This window comes from Suncus etruscus, chromosome 1 (assembly GCF_024139225.1).
Source record: "Suncus etruscus isolate mSunEtr1 chromosome 1, mSunEtr1.pri.cur, whole genome shotgun sequence".
Taxonomy (NCBI): Eukaryota; Metazoa; Chordata; class Mammalia; order Eulipotyphla; family Soricidae; genus Suncus; species Suncus etruscus.
The window spans coordinates 63,585,111-63,601,743 of NC_064848.1; the positions used below are offsets into that span (position 1 = coordinate 63,585,111).

Consider the following 16,633-nt stretch of genomic DNA (forward strand, 5'->3'; position numbering starts at 1 on the left):
GGGGTTACTCCTGGCTCTATGCTCAGAAATTGCCCCTGGCATGCTCGGGGGACCATATGGGATGCTGGGATTCGAACCACCGTCCTTCTGCACGCAAAGCAAACGCGCTACCTCCATGCTATCTCTCCGGCCCCATCATGGGCTTTCTTATAGCACAATCAGGAACAAAACAATTCCTTCCCCACTCAGGTGGAAGATGAACTGGCTATTCTTTAAATGTGCGCCTTAAGTAACTGTTCTCAAGGCACCCTAATCTTTTTTTATCAGGGGGCAAAAATGGAGGTAGACTTAATGGACTTAGAAGAATCGTGGGTGGGCTAGGGGAGGGGCAGAGATCCCTCTATGGACAGACCAGAGAGATTATGTCCATTCGACTAAAATTACTGTGAAGAGGATGTAACAGTAATAAAGTGAAATCAGGCTATAGGGACCAAGCCATTAGCGATAGTACAGGATATCAAATTTTAGGAGGCCATGGAAAGATTGGAGGAAGGGGTGTGTGTGACTTGATAAGCTATTAAAGTACGTGAATGGCAACGTGGAGATTAGACAGAGGTCAGAGCAGAAAAAGGAAGATGAGCTAAGACTTGGACTAGAGTAATAGTAATGGAGAAATAGTTTTTGGAATATTTGGGGGTTAGGGTCAAAGTTGGTTGATGTGGGAACTTAGAGAGGACCAGTCTTCCAGCTTAAAGTACTGATGGGCTTACGGAGGTGCTATTAACTATTATTATTCTCGTAAAGGGAATAGATGCAGAGAAATCGAGAACTCAAGTTTTGAACTGGTTAAACGCAAGATAGTGTCTCATGCAAATGAAGTGATCTAGGGGACCAGACCAATAGTACAGTGGATAAGGTGCTTGCTTTGCATACAGCTCACCCAGATTCCAGGCACCCCATACGATACCCCCCAAGCCCTCAAGGTCTGATCCCTGAGCACAGAACCAGAAGTAAGCCCTGAGCACCACAGGGTCTGCAATCCCCGACCCTACCCTTATCTACTCATGAAGTATTCTAAAGACATCTAGAGGTTAGAGAAATGGTACATGCTTGCCTTGCATGTGGGAGTTCAATCCCCAGCACCCCATGTGGTTCTCCAAAGCCCTGCCAACTGAGATCCCTGAACGCAGAGCTCTAGCTTTCTTCAGTGTACCCCCCCTCCCCAAAAGAGAAAAAGATCAAGAGGCAAGAGCCAGGAAATAGCTCAAAGGGTTGGAGAACATGCTTGCCTGCCATGCAGGGTTCTAGGTTTACTTTCCAGAACCATACAGGCCTCTCATTTATCACTGGGTATAGCCCTGATTGCTCCCAGACTCCTATTCAAAACGTAGCTGTATATAGCCCTCTCAGTTTTAGAAAAGAATGCCAGTTACAGAAACCTAACTTGACAATGCTATGAAGAAGAAATGATTGCACTGGATTGAGTTCCTAATAGTTGGCCCATTGATGTGTCAGTTCCTGGTGAAATGCATCCCACAAAATGTTTTATGTATTCTATAAAAATGTATTCCATCTATTATTACCATATGATGAATGTACATATTCTGGCTGAAGTTCAAATCACCATGCAGTTGCTCTTTTATAAATGGAAGGAGGGAAAAACAAATCTTGAGCCAAAAGAAAACCATTTATTTTAAGTGAACACACAAAGCTGCTTGCCTAGCAGTCTGCTCTAGCAGAGGCCACTCTGACATTGGTCAGGTCAGATCTGAACAGGGGTGGTTTACAATGTACTTCATCATTTATCTTATTGATCACAGGCGAAGATATGACATGGATACTTCTTTGAAAAGTGTCTCACTGTATAAAATTGGCAGTCTATGTTAAAGCTGTCAACAGGCTATCAAAAATCCAAGTCTCTAGATTTGTGCCTGCCAACATTATTATTGTTTATTTTGGCCTTTTTGCAAAACAGCTAAGCTTTTCAAGAGCTTTCTACAAGAGTACTATGACTTTCTCATCAGTGATGCAAGCATCTGGCGCCACATGGGAAACATGATTCCACGGTGCAGTATGAAGAGTATCAACCAGAAACTGCAGCTACCCTCCCTACTCTCTTACCCACTCACTTCCTACTAGTGGTTTTCCTCTAGTTTTGGACCAGAGAGACTTGCTTATCTTTGTGCAACTTTGTTCATAGCTTGTATTCATAATTAAACTATAAGGTAAATGTATAGAACTTTATTTGCCTTGCTTTGGTAGAAGTGAGGTCTGGAGTGACTGATCTTAGGCCATCCTCACAGACAAAATCTGTAATCCTTTCCAGCCACTACGATCTGAACTCCTATCTTACATTTCCCCCATCTCATATGCACACTGAGACTCAGAGGATACTTCCCACAAAGCTATTGAAATCTAATGTGTTGTCTGTTACCCCAACAAATGAATTACTCCCTAAATTGGAAGTGGAGTCTTGGGATAATTCTCTTTGCTATGACAATAGAAGTACAGCTAACGTGAGTACTCAGACCAATTCAGGCACTGCCAAGATGGTGACTTTCTTAGTGGCTTAGAGTTCTGTGAATGACTTTGGTAAAAGGACACTCTGGTCATCAGCAGGGATGGTGTCCTCAGTTCCAGCTGTGTACAATAACCAGGTAATGAGAAGTGATGTTCCAACTGTCTGGATTCCTTCTCTAATGATGGCCTCTAGGTGATTTAAAATGACTATCATCCTTCATATAAACTACATTTCTCCTTGCATATCTACTAAAATTCATTTGGGGTTTGCAACTGTGACTATCATTGCATAATAGCAGCGCTGAGGCAGAAATACAGGATTTGTAACTAATTATATCGATCCTTCCAATCAGATTTCTACTCTCTATAAAGGTCCCATTACATAGATTTCTGACACCTGTTGTTCATCAAATTTATACTTTGCCATATGATTAATGAACTTTTCAAGTAACTTCATGGAGAGGCAGCTGAAACATTTAGTTCCAATGCAGCAGTTTTCTGTACAGCTGTCTATGCAATATTAAATTTATATATTTTTTGTCTTTATGAACATAGCCAGACAATAAAATACTGCTGCCGTGACTGAGAAAACAGGTGATGATAATTAGACATGGCTAAAGCAGATCTTCAGCCTCAGCCTCTGCAAAAAGTCTGCTGAACTAAAATGGCTGTTTTTGTTTGTTTGTTTTTTGGGTCACACCCGGCTACGCTCAGGGGTTACTCCTAGCTCTATGCTCAGAAATCGCTCCTGACAGGCTCGGGGGACCATATGGGATGCCGGGATTCGAACCACCATCCTTCTGCATGCAAGGCAAACACACTAACTCCATGCTATCTCTTCAGCCCCTGGCTGTTTTGTTTATGAAAGACACAACTCAAGAACATTTCATAACTGAAAGTATTTCATAATGTATGTTATTTAAATAACAAAATGCATGGGATTTTGTTTTATAGCTCAGAAATGATTTATCTGAAGTTTATGTATTGTAAGATATCAATGTTTATAGAGTGATCTCCATGTTTCTGTGAAGCTGTTCACAAGGAGGAAAATGATCTCCTGTCTGCATTACTAAGTGCATTCAAATTGGTACTTAAGTCATAATTGTTCAGTTGCAATGATGCCTACAGTAGGGTAGGAAAGACTTGGGACTTTATTCTTTTTTTTTTTTTGGTTTTTGGTTTTTGGGCCACACCCGGTAACGCTCAGGGGTTACTCCTGGCTATGTGCTCAGAAGTTACTCCTGGCTCGGGGGACCATATGGGACACCGGGGGATCGAACCGCGGTCCGTCCAAGGCTAGCGCAGGCAAGGCAGGCACCTTACCTTTAGCGCCACCGCCCGGCCCCTGGGACTTTATTCTTAAACAATGTTATCAGGCCAGAGACAGACAGAACAGGTATGGCCCGGAGAGATAGCACAGCGGCGTTTGCCTTGCAAGCAGCAGATCCAGGACCAAAGGTGGTTGGTTCGAATCCCGGTGTCCCATATGGTCCCCCCGTGCCTGCCAGGAGTTATTTCTGAGCAGACAGCCAGGAGTAACCCCTGAGCACTGCCGGGTGTGGCTCAAAAAAAAAAAAAAAAAGATGTTAAAACAGACAGAACAGGTAGCTTACTTGCACATGACTGACCCAGGGTCAACCCTAGTACTCCATAATGCCCTAGTATCACTAGGAGTAATCCCTCAGTACAAAACCAAGAGTAAGTCTTGAAAACTGCCAAGTGGGGCCCAAAAACCAGGGAAGGGAAAAAAAAATGTTATCAAGCCAAAATGATAATACAGCAGGTAGGGTACTTGCCTTGCACATGGCTGACCTGGGTTAAATTTCAGGCACCTCCTATGGTCCCTTGAGCATCACCAAAAGTGATCCCTGAGGTCAGAGCCAAGAGTCAGCCCTGAGCACAGCCAGGTGTGGATGGGAGGGGTAAAGAGGGACTTGGGGCATGGTGGAGGGAAGCTGATACTCTCGAAGGTGTGGTGGTGTTGTTTTTTTTTCTTCATGAAACTGTGTCACTGTAATCAGAGAAAAATGCTACTCAAGATTGCAGTGGAGGGCTGGAGAGATAGCATGGAGATAAGGCATTTGCTTTGTAATCAGAAGGTCGGTGGTTTGAATCCCGGCCTCCCACATGGTCCCCAGAGCCTGCCAGGAGCGATTTCTGAGCATAGAGCCAGGAGTAAACCCTGAGCGCTGCCGGGTGTGACCAAAAAACAAATAAACAAACAAAGATTGCAGTGGAGTAAAATTTGGAATTGCAGTACACACACTAGCCAGCAGGTGCCAGAATGGGATTACTCTCTCTTCTTGTCCCGCCAACCTCTCTTTGCTGCACTTTATTACTCGAGTTGTAAACCACGGACAGCAGCTTCCAGGCAGGCACTTTGGCCTTTTTGTTCGTTTTCTGCATAGCTCTGCATGCAAGGCAAATGCCCTACCACTGTGCTATGGCTTTGGCCCAAGGCCTCTTTTTGTTTTTGGGTCACACCCCAAAGGGCTCAGATTACCCCTGGCAGGCTGGGATGTGATGATGTGGGGTCATATGGGATGCCAGGATTGGAACCATCGTCCTTCTGCAAGCAAGGCAAACGCTTTACCTAAAGACATCTGTGTTCAATATTTCCAAAAGGTTCCTAAACTCCTCTAGTCAATTTCGTTCTTCAGAGAACCCTCTGCTTCTCCATTAATTCTCAAAGTGTAGGCTCTGGCAATTTTATATTACGTGACTTGTATTTTGCTCACAATAGTTTCTGCAACAATGATATAGGAGCCAAAGAGAGAGCGAAGTGGGTAAGGCACTTGCCTTGCACACAGCTGAGCCAGTTCCATCCCTGGCAGCCCATGTGGTTCTCTGAGAATGCCACAAACCCTGGGCAGTCAGAAGAAGTAAGTCCCGAGTGCCGAACTCTGGCCAGATGTGGCAAAACAAATGATGCACTTAGATAAAGTCTGGCTTTTTTGCTAGACTGTAGGCTCCCTAAGGATATCATGGCTGAATTCTGCACCATTATACCTGCCCCAGCCTGGTCCTCTGCAAAGTCTGTGACTGAATACAAATGGAACTTTCTGTCAATAGTTCTGCAGCCACTTACTTGGTGCTTTCTGAAGATATTCTGGTCCACAAGGTCCGTAAGAATCTGAGCAACACTTGTATTCAAGTGCTTTTTGAGTTTTGGGTCAAATCAACAGTGCTTAAGGATAATTCCTGGCTCTATTTTCAGGAGTTACTCCAGGTGATGCTTCAGGGACCACATGGTGAATCAATCAAACACAGGTTGACAAGATATAAGACAAATTCCTACCTTAGATTGGGGGGGGGGTAAGTGGTAGGGAGCACATTACCAGCTGTTCTATTTTTCTGGACACTCAAATACCTTTATTTAAATTAAAAATGTATATGGGGTATGGTTGTGGTTACACCCAGCTGTGCTCAGGGATCATTCCTGGTGGGGGAGGCAGGGAACCATGTGTTGTTGCTAGGGATCAAACTGGGACAGGCCAAATACAAGGAAAATGCCTAAAGGTTGACTTGTGTTTATTTTTTGTTTGTTTTGGTGTCACATCCAACAATGCTCTGGGGTTATTTGGGCTCTGTACTCAGGAATTACTCCTGGCCAAGCTCAGGGGACCATATGGGATATTAATCAAATATTGGTTGACAGGGTGCCAGGCAAGCGCCCTATCTGCTATATCACCCTGCCCCATCACTCACTCTTATATGACATGATACCCAAATTTGTGAGTTTCCAGTTCACAAATGTTAAAGTCAAGACCCCAGGTGAGATTATCAGAGCAATTAGTTTAGAATTAATTAACACTATCAAGCGGAAGATTGTTTTAGAAAGTTGGTGGGAGATATGCCTCACCAAGAGTTCTGGAGAGGGAAAAATGAATCAGGTAACCTCATTGATGGCTTTCACTGTGACTCAGATAGGGGTTGTAAGTGCAGAGGGGAAGAGAATCCTCTGATGTGCCAAGACACCAAGGTCTAAAATTTTGGACCTAGGCCGAGTGCTAGATGCTAAGGAATTATTCCTCATTCTGAAGTTGTACCCCACACACCCTATGAGGGAAACAAAAACAACCTTGGCCCTAACACCAAGGCTCTACCTCTCACTTTATTTCTCCAAAAGTTGTAGCCACATCAAATGCCCACCCAACCTGCCAAAGGGCCATTCCTGTGGTGCACTCTCAGTGCTAACCCAGAACAGTTGTGGATGGGGCTTACCTTACCAGTTACACCAGTTTGGCTCCCTGCTGCCCCAAGTGGTTTTTCTTGCTCTGCAAAGCAGTAGTCTTCAGCTACCAGTCCATGGAGGTTGCTGCCTGCTACAGGTGTAGCAAGCTGAAAATCACTGCAAATGTTGGTGCGTGGACTGAAAGCTGGCCCACAGATGTTAGGGTTAAAGAATACTTGTTCTAAAGTACTTTTGCCAATACCACTTCTCCACAAACCTGCAGATTATCTTCTCTAACAATCAGACTGGCAGCAGGGACTAAAAACAATCAATTCATAGAAAGTATGTTTGACAATAGGTCCAAAACAAGAACATAGACTTTGGGGTGGGGGTTGGGTCACACCCAGCAGTGCTCAGGGATTACTTCGGGCTCTGTGCTCAGAAATCACCCCTGACAAGTTCAGGGGACCATATGAGTTGCTGGGATTTAAATAACTGTCAGTCCTGGGTTGGCTGCGTGCAAGGCAAACGCCCTACAGCCCCAGACTTATTTTTTAAGGAGGGCAAATAATAGCAGGTGAGCAGGCAGGTAGAAGTCATAGGCTAAGTTTCTTGAAACTTTTTTTTTTTTTTTTTTTTTTTTGTTTTTGGGCCACACCCGGTAACGCTCAGGGGTTACTCCTGGCTATGCGCTCAGAAGTCCCTCCTGGCTTGGGGGACCATATGGGACGCCGGGGGATCGAACCGCGGTCCGTCTCCTAGGCTAGCGCAGGTAAGGCAGGCACCTTACCTCCAGCGCCACCGCCCGGCCCCTCTTGAAACTTTTTTTGCTATGATTTGTTTTAGGGTCACAACTGGTAGTGCTCAGAACTTCTGATGGAGTTGGGAAACTACGTGGGATGCTGGGGATTGAATCTGGATCAGTTGTGTGTAAGGCAAGGTGCTTATCTCTGGTACTATCTCTAGTTCAGTTTCTGAAAACTTTCTTCCTGAGGCTTCTATTTGATCAGGAAAGGAAAAAAACAATTTCTTCTAAGAGACTGAGATGAAACCTGCCATCCTGCAAATTTGAAATATGAAAAGGTGCAAAACATGAAGAAATTAATTTATGGGCCAGAGCAAATTATATTAGGTGCTTTGTAATTTTTAATTTGTAGACATCCGCATGCTCTCACAACACCTGCAAATATGGTCGAAAGCTACTATAAAATGAGTGCCAGCATAAACATCTACCAGTAACATTTTATAAGACTAACCATAAACAATAAAATTTTTCCAAATTCCAGGCCTCTTGCCAATTACTCACATTTTGTTTGTTTGGGGACATTCTGGAGGTGGTCAAGGCTCTGCATTGAGCTCTGTGTCCAAGGTCTCCTGGCATTAAATTCAAGAATCACTCCATGGTGAATTCAGGGAACCATATGGATGCTGGGGATCGAACATGAATCAGTCTCACCTGCTGCACTACCTCTCAGTCCCAACTTCATTCTTTTAACACTTTGATGTTCCTATTAATTTTACAACTGGAAATTAAAAGCATTGATTTGCTAATCTATCTAGTTCCTAATTTATCTATCTATCTATCTATCACCAGAACTCAAAGACAAGTCTGCCTCTGGTCAGAACCAGGTTTTATGACTATGGTGCTATGAACACTGACTCATCAAAGAGAGACATAAATCACTAACATGAAACACAGCACAGGATTAAAATAGTCAAGGTCAAGATGGGCTATAAATGGAGTCAGTGACCTATTTCCACTTCCTCCTAAAATTCTACTAAATGAAAACAAAGACTTGTTTGTGCTCTAAGCCTCAAAGGATAACCAGGATAAACTAACAAAAAGTTGGAAGCTGCAAGTGGACAAGCAGCAACATATTAAGACTTAAATTTGAAGTCAGCAGAAGGCAGAAAAACTACCCATTTTGCATGAGAATCCCTCAAAGGCTCAGAAATTGACAGTCTAATTTCCTTTCAAATCCTAGCCAACAGGGCCGGAGCGGTGATGCAGGCTATAAGGCATCTGCCTTGCGCATGCTAGCTTAGGACAGACCTCAGTTCGATCCCCCAGCGTCCCATGTGGCCCCCCAAGCCAGAAGCAATTTCTGAGTGCATAGTTAGGAGTAACCCCTGAGGGTCACCAGGTGTGGCCAAAAAACAAATAAATCAATATATAAGATCCCAGCCAACAGGTAACACATTCAAGACTGGCAGAATGAAAGTTTAAATAAATAGATACTCTGCAACTCCTGCTACTTAGTCAGCTTCCCTTAGCCAACACACTCTCTCAAAAGCAGCTTATTTTCTATAAAAAGTCAAGTATTTTAGGATTGTGGGGTATACGAAAATCATGGGTGGCGGTACTATACCAAAAAGACATTCAGTAAACTACACGTTGACTCAAGACAGAAAACAAAAGATCCATCCAACATGGGAGAAGATAAGGATTTTCTGGGGGGATAATGGCGGACATCCCAGAATACAGACTTAAGCAGAGCAGACTTCACAGTCCAGTTAGGCACACAAACCTCTAGGACTTATTTAAACACAATCCCCTAACAACAGATGAACAATCTATAGTTGAGTGAATTAAGTTTGTAGAAAACTGGGCCCAGAAAAAAAATTGTACAAGAAAAATTGCAATGAACATTTAAAATTTTACAGGGCTTACTCTTGGCTCTTGCTCAGGGATCACTCCTGTTGGTACTCAGGGGACAATACGTAGGGGTGGGGATTGAGTCAGGATTGGTTATATGCCAGACAAATGCCATAATCTCTTTATTTTCTCTCCAGGCCTAACACTTGAATCCTTATTTATATACATGGAGTATAGGTAAAGTTTAAAGCAGAAAAACAATTATAAAGTAGCAATACAATCTTGCTAGAGACACAAAAGCAAATACAAATTTGCTTTTAAAAACAAGTTAATAGGGGCCGGGCGGTGGCGCTGGAGGTAAGGTGCCTGCCTTACTTGCGCTAGCCTAGGAGATGGACCGCGGTTCGATCCCCCGGCGTCCCATATGGTCCCCCAAGCCAGGAGCGACTTCTGAGCGCATAGCCAGGAGTAACCCCTGAGCGTTACCGGGTGTGGCCCAAAAACCAAAAAAAAAAAAAAAAAAAAAAAAAAAAAAAAAAAAACACGTTAATAATGTAACAAAATAAAAAAGAAAGGAAGGAAAAAAAAAAACAAGTTAATATAGTTGCTTCTGAGAAGGTTAAATACTATCTCTCCTTCCCAACTTGGGAAAACTAGCTGACAGCTTTATTTAAAAAAAAAAAAAAAAAAAAAAAAAAGAATAAAAGAACCAAAAACAGTTCAGGAGCCAGACACAGTGCTGTGGGTAAAGGCGCTTGTTTAGTTAGCAAATTCTGGCATTCCATACTATCCTTGAGCCTCACCAAAACCACAATACTTCAGGCTGGGATGTAGAGTTCAGTAAAGGAGCACTTACTTAGCATGTGTGATAGAGACCCAGAGTTTGATCCCCAAAACTGCACCCCAATCCCTGTACTGTCAAGAGTGGGCCTACCTCTTCCCTAAAGAAATCCAGCATTTCTGGGGCTGGAGATAGTACCGTGGTCCAGGAATTCCATATGGTCCTCTGAGGAAATCAGGGGTGATTCCTGAATGCAGAGCCATGCACAGAATGCTACAAGTATGGTCCAAGATAAAAATAAACACCACCCTCCCCCAAACACAGCAAAACCAGCACTTTTGTGGTATTATGTGTAGCCAGCATAAACAAATAAGACTGCCTTTACTACAAGAGGATTTCAATTTAATGTCATTTGGAATAATCACAATCATTGTTGGTTTGCAGAAAGAAGAGTGTTTAAGGAAAGTAAAAACTCCATTTTTCTTAATTGATACATTTATTAAAAATATAGATTAATGGTCCTGTGCTTGAATGTCATTGTGGTTGTGTGCTGGCTTCCATAAAATAACTAGCTGTAAGAAACTCTTCAACAAATACAGATGGAAGTAAAAGGTGATCAGAAATGACAAGACAGTACCATCGCAGACATGATTCCCTTATAATTGATGCTTGTTAGAAAATAAAATTCAACATTATTTACAGTTACTACCCACATTCATGGAGGCTGTATATCACAGCCACCAGGGCTTTCTAGGATCACAAAGTATCTTTTCATATTTCCAAATACTTTTGTTTCAGCTATGAAGTTCAGTCACCAAAGTCAAACTTGTTTCTTAACAAGTATGATTTTTAGGTCCATTCAAAGAGTCTCTTACATCTTTTTGGGGCCTATTCATTTGCAGAGGAGGAGCAACGGTAGTCAAATTCTTCGTATCCTGTATTTGCATGTGATGACCAGTCTTCATATGCTGTCCAGCTTCTTTAAGATAAAAGGAGCTGAAAGAAAAACACCCAGAATTTATTTTAAGATCAACTAGCTCACAAGTTATATTAGAAAGCATTAAAATGGAGATACATTGCACTAATTCAACCAGTCAGTTTCTTTTGTTTTGGGGCCACACTCAGCAGTGCTCAAGGCGTAATCCAGGCATTGCTCAGAGAACCATAGGGAATACAGAAATCGAACGAACCTAAACCAAAGTGCAAGGCATACATCTGCTTGCTGTATTATTATCTTTCCTGCTCCCAGAGTTCAATCAGTTTTAGAAAATAATGCCCAAGCCATGGCCAAGCATCTCCTATGCAAGGCAGAAAATGGAACATCTAGTTGTTGAAGGCTCTTCACTTTCCAGTCCTGCAGCTGTTTCAGAAAGGCTGTTGTTAAAAACCCAGGTAGCTCCCCCACGTGGGGTCAGTCTGTTTGCAAATGACAATTCTAACTATGAATTCATAAGAGCTGGACACTTGTTAGGTTTTCCCACTGATCACTTATGTGCTATAGAAAATACTCATTACAGTCCTATTTCACTGACTACAAAGGTCCAGTAAGATGCTAATCCAGTATGTCTTGAAAACAAGGTACTGGTGGTGTATGTATTTGCATTACTCTCCTTTGTAGAGACAACAGCGAGAGCCTAGCGACAGACCTGGGTGGGGTGCCCCTCAACACCCCAGTGTCTCCAACATTGCCAGCACCACAGGATTCAAGCACAGAATCACTGGCAAGCCAGATTGGCTGCAGGGTGCAACCCCCCAGGGTCCTCCCTGAGCCCACTTGGGAGCACAACAAAAACAAAAATGTTATAGCCAAACCAGCACATGAATCTTTAGGGAAATGAGAAATAATATGAAATATTACCCATATAGATGACTACTATCGAAGCTCAAAACTAGTGCTAACAAGGCTGTGAAAAATGTACAGGAACTAATGGGGACTTGTACAACTTGGTGATGGGAACGTAAAGTGGTATAGTAGCTTGAGGAACCACATGGTAGATCCTCTAAAATTAAAAAATAAGTTATGTGGGGCTGGAGCAATAGCACACTGGGTAGGCATTTGCCTTGCATGTGGCGATGCAGGTTCAGTCTCCAGCATCCCATATAGTTCCAGGGTAACTTCCAGGGATAATTTCTGAGCGCAGAGCCAGGATTAAGTCCCTGAACTCCTCCAAAGGGTATGTGCATCAGAACATTTTTCACAGCAGCTACATATGAAAACAGCTCAAGAGTTCATAAAAATGAATGGATTAGAGAAAAAACAGGTCATGTACACATAATGTTCTTCAGCCTGAAAAAGAAAATTTGGCAAGAATCTACATTAGGATTAGGGAAAACAAACCTATCACAAAAGACAAAACCGTATGAGTCCACTTATTGAAAAATTTAAAAGGAAGCAAAGTTGGGGGCTGAAGCAATAGCACAGCAGTAGGGTGTGTGCCTTGCTCATGGCCAACCCTGGACACCCCCAGTTCAATTCCTGGCACCCCAGATAATCCACCGAGCCTGCCAGGAGCAATTTCTGAGCTGAGCTTCTGAGCACAGAGCCAGGAGTCATACCTAAGCACCACAGGGTGTGCACAAAAACAAAAACAAAATGAACAAACAAACAAAAAAGAAATACAAAAGAAAGCTTTTTTTTCAGACATAAACTGAATGACAGTTGTTGAGGAGGGAGTGGGTTAAAGGAGATTAGTTGGGGACTGGAGAAATAGCATGCAGGTAAGGTGTTTGCCTTGCATGCAGAAGGACGGTGGTTCAAATCCGGGCATCCCATATGGTCCCTGGGCCTGCCAGGAGCGATCCCTGAACGTTGCCGGGTGTGACCAAAAACAAAAAAAAAGAGATTAGCTAAATTGTAAATGTTAAAACAATGGTAAAATTATACCTTATAAAAGCAGAGGAAACAAACCAATAATAGAGACAAAGAACCAGAGGGTTGCCAGAAGGTTTACTTAATACAGAAAATTAACAGAACTTTCTGTTAATATTAAACTGATGCTATTGGAGCAGTTTGTCCAGTCTTTTCTACTAAGTCTTACCAGAAAAATGTATACTCCATTAAATGCTTGTTCTTTTTTTTTTAAATGCTTATTCTTAAATGGATGTTGTTCATGCCAGAGTCCATTCAGCAATAAAAAGGAACAAAATATTAATACATATGTACAGACCACCTTTTATTGTTTTTGGGCTATACCCGGCAGTACTCAAGGGCTACTCCTAGAGGTGCTTTGGGGACCATATTGGATTTTGGGGATTACACCTGGGTCAGCAGCATGGAAGGAACATGCCCTACTCGCTCTATCTCTTTGGTCCCAGACCTCCATATTATTTTAAGTGACTGACTCAAAAATTACAAGTATAGGGGCCGGAGAGATAGCATGGAGGTAAGGTGTTTACCTTTCATGCAGGTCATCAGTTCGAATCCCGGCGTCCCATATGGTCCACCGTGCCTGCCAGGAGCAATTTCTGAGCACGGAGCCAGGAAAAACCCCTGAGCACTGCCGGGTGTGACCCAAAAACCACAAAAAAAAAAAAAAAAAAAAAAAATCACAAGTATAGCTGGAGAGATAGCATAGAGATAGTGCGTATGCCTTGTATGCAGAAGGATGGTGGCTCAAATCCCGGCAACCCTTTTGGTCCCCCAAGCCTGCCAGGAGCGATTTCTGAGCACAGAGCCAGGAGTAACCCCTGAGCACTGCCGGTGTGACCCAAAAACAAAAAAACGAACAAAAATTTACAAGTATATACCCCTTAGGAGAGCAAAATAATCTGCCACCTCAAAACTTGACAAAGGGGGCTGAATCGATAGCACAGAGGTAGGGTGTTTGCCTTGCACGTGGCCAAATCTAGGATGGACCTTGGTTCAATGCCCTAGCATTATAGCTCCCTGCATAGCCAAGAGTAACCCCAGAGCGTCACAGGTGGGGGTAGCCAAAAACAAACGAAAAAAAAAACAAAATCTTTGACAAAGGGGCCGGAGAGAAAGAACAGCAGTATGAATCCCAGCATCCCATATGCTCCCCAAGACTGCCAAAAACCATTTCTGAGCACATAGACAGGAGCCTGAACGCTGCAGGTGTAACCCAAACCCCCCTATTCCCCCCAAAAAAAACCTGACAAAGGTAGATTTCATGAAGATTAAACCTGATGGAGGTCGTAAAAAATATATTTGCATATACTAAGTGTTCTCTTTGTATAGAGGGGAACCTAATTCCTGTAACTCTTAAATATTTATTTTATATCCCTAACTGAACATCCCTTATCTTAGTTAAGTGTTTTGTTTGTTTTTTGATTTTTTGGGTCACACCCAGCGGTGCTCAGGGGTTACTCCTGGCTGTCTGCTCAGAAATAGCTCCTGGCAGGCACGGGGGACCATATGGGACACCAGGATTCGAACCAACTACCTTTGGTCCTGGATCGGCTGCTTGCTGTGCTATCTCTCCGAGCCCTTAGTTAAGTGTTTTTAAGGGATGACTAAAAACCATATATGGATTAATAATCAACTTGTGGGTCTCTCCAAGTATATAGTAGGCATATATTTCATTAATAATTCTTGTCTTTTGCTCTTATCAAACTATCTGAAGCTTTTTAATTTTTCTTTAATCTGTCAGCTTCCAAAGAACTTCCCTTCTGCATAACTACCCCTTATATGAAATTTTCCAAGCTGGAAAATGATGGCTCCCAAGGGCTGGGAAAGGGTAGAACGGGGAATTCCAACAAATAGGACAGGAAAAAAAAATTCAGCAAATTGATGTGATGGCCCCACAACACAACTGAAATCAAGGTCCCTGTTCTTTTCAAATGGGTAAATTATGACATTGTCTCTTAATCATAAAAATAGTGACAAAGAGCCAGTACTTATATTTTTTGAGCCTCACATAAAGGTACTCAAATATCACGCCCAGCAGGGTTCAGATGACCACCCGGGGTGCCAGGACTGAATCCAGGTTAGCCACGTGCAAGGTATATATTCTATCCACTGTACTATTTAAATTTTGCATGTTTTAAAAATTAATTCCTGGGTTAAGGTTGTAAGTGGTAGAGCACACGCTAGATGTGTCTAAGAATCTGGGTTCAATTCTGGTACAGCAAAAAAGGTTAAAAAAAAAAAAACCACTACCAATTTGTAGCCAATACAAAGATCTCTGAGAAGCAAATTATTTCTTTTTGGGGCGGGGGGCCACACCCAGCGGTGCTCAGTGAACACTTGTGCTGAGATCTGAATCTGGGTCTGGTGTGCATGAGGCAAGTACCTTACCTCCTGTATTATTTATCTAGGTGGAGAAGTAAATATTTAACGTCCCGTGAAGAGGTGTGTTCTTTTAATGACCTAAACCCAACTACAAACATGTTTGTAAACCATGGTGCTTAAATAAAAAATATTTAAAAGAAAAAATGCTCTCCTTTGAGACCAGTGCTGAAAACCAATGTTGAGGTTAGGAGCTACTAGTATCCTGATGGAAAACGATGATGATGAGGTCTCACTGCACTCACTTCCCACCTGACGACCTAGGCAAAAGATTTCTTTTCTCCTCACCACCCGGCCTCATCCTCAGATCTGACAACACACAGACACAGAACACGAGAAAATATTAAACGCCAAGAGGGAGGAAAAGGCACATCCCTTGAGGCTACTAAATGGAAAGCTACACTTAGAAAGCTGCCTCCAGGCTGGCTCCTCAAGGGAGACGCCATCTAACCTAAATCCCCTCTGAAAGTCAAAAAAATTTTGCAATAAAAACATAATATATATACGCATATATATTGCAGAAACACTCGAGACTTGAGAATGCTTCTATTTCTGCCCAAAGTAAAATCCAAATCGGATGAGTATTAAAACCTGCAGTCATAACCTATTTGTTTATCTTCAGGGCTTAAAAAAAAAAAGGAGGTATCTTCTTTTAAACCCTCTCTCCCGCAAACAAAATAAAACCTTTCGGATGTCGGCACGAAAGGAAGGCCGGTTCAAGGTCAAGTTCATTGGCCAAATCACGACCATGACCTTGAAGCAGACAGAGGGATGGAGGACACGTTTCTCTGGCCTGGAGATCCAGACCGGCCCCGGGAGGAAATCCCAGAGGCTCTTGCATGCAAGGCTGCAGGATCGATTCCCCACGCGGCCCCGCGGGATCCCCAGGCGCGCCCGCAGCCCTCCAGCCCAGGGCCCCGGGGCGCGTGCCAGGCTCCCAGCAAGGCTCCGGCCCGGGAAGACACTCACTGACTCGGAGCAGGGCCACGTAGATGAGGAAGTTCCGGATGGAGGAAATCACATCCTCGCGCATCTTGCGCTTCATCTCCTCCGGGTCCAGCTTCGGCGCGAGGCCCTCGATTCGGAACATCGCGCGGGTCGGCTCTCGAACACCCAGAGATCGCGCCCCGAGCTCCAGGCAAGGATGCCGCGTGCCCGGAAGCCCCGCCCCCGCCTAGCCCCACTTCCGGGGCCCGCCCCCACGTTTCCGCTCCGACGGGACGGGGGCCCACGCGGGTCAATCTTCGTCCGGACCGCGTTGTTCTCGTAGAGGCGCAGCCGGGAGAGGGCGATGTCGGACTTCCAAGCGTGGGTCTTGGGGCTCGGAGCTCTTAGGTCTTGAGCCAGGCCGAGGGCGTTGCAAATGCTTTTGCA

General features: G+C 43.6%; 1 protein-coding gene across 1 annotated transcript; it reads right to left on the bottom strand.

Annotated features, from left to right (window-relative positions):
• Positions 1 to 10,488: 10,488 nt before the first annotated feature.
• On the bottom strand, positions 10,489 to 16,391 carry TOMM5 (translocase of outer mitochondrial membrane 5). Its single transcript, XM_049774257.1, has 2 exons — positions 16,229 to 16,391; positions 10,489 to 11,007 (listed from the first exon to the last, which is right to left on the bottom strand). Exons 1-2 carry the CDS (start codon positions 16,347 to 16,349, stop codon positions 10,973 to 10,975), a joined length of 156 nt encoding a protein of 51 aa, XP_049630214.1. The 5' UTR covers positions 16,350 to 16,391; the 3' UTR covers positions 10,489 to 10,972.
• Between the last annotated feature and the right edge of the window lie 242 nt (positions 16,392 to 16,633).

Bases quoted from the DNA above. Each gene is read 5' to 3' on its own strand.
- TOMM5 (XM_049774257.1), bottom strand. From the start codon at position 16,349: ATGTTCCGAATCGAGGGCCTCGCGCCGAAGCTGGACCCGGAGGAGATG. The intron at 11,008-16,228 runs GTGAGTGTCTTC...TTTTTCTTTCAG, and splicing joins CGTGGCCCTGCTCCGAGTCA to CTCCTTTTATCTTAAAGAAG.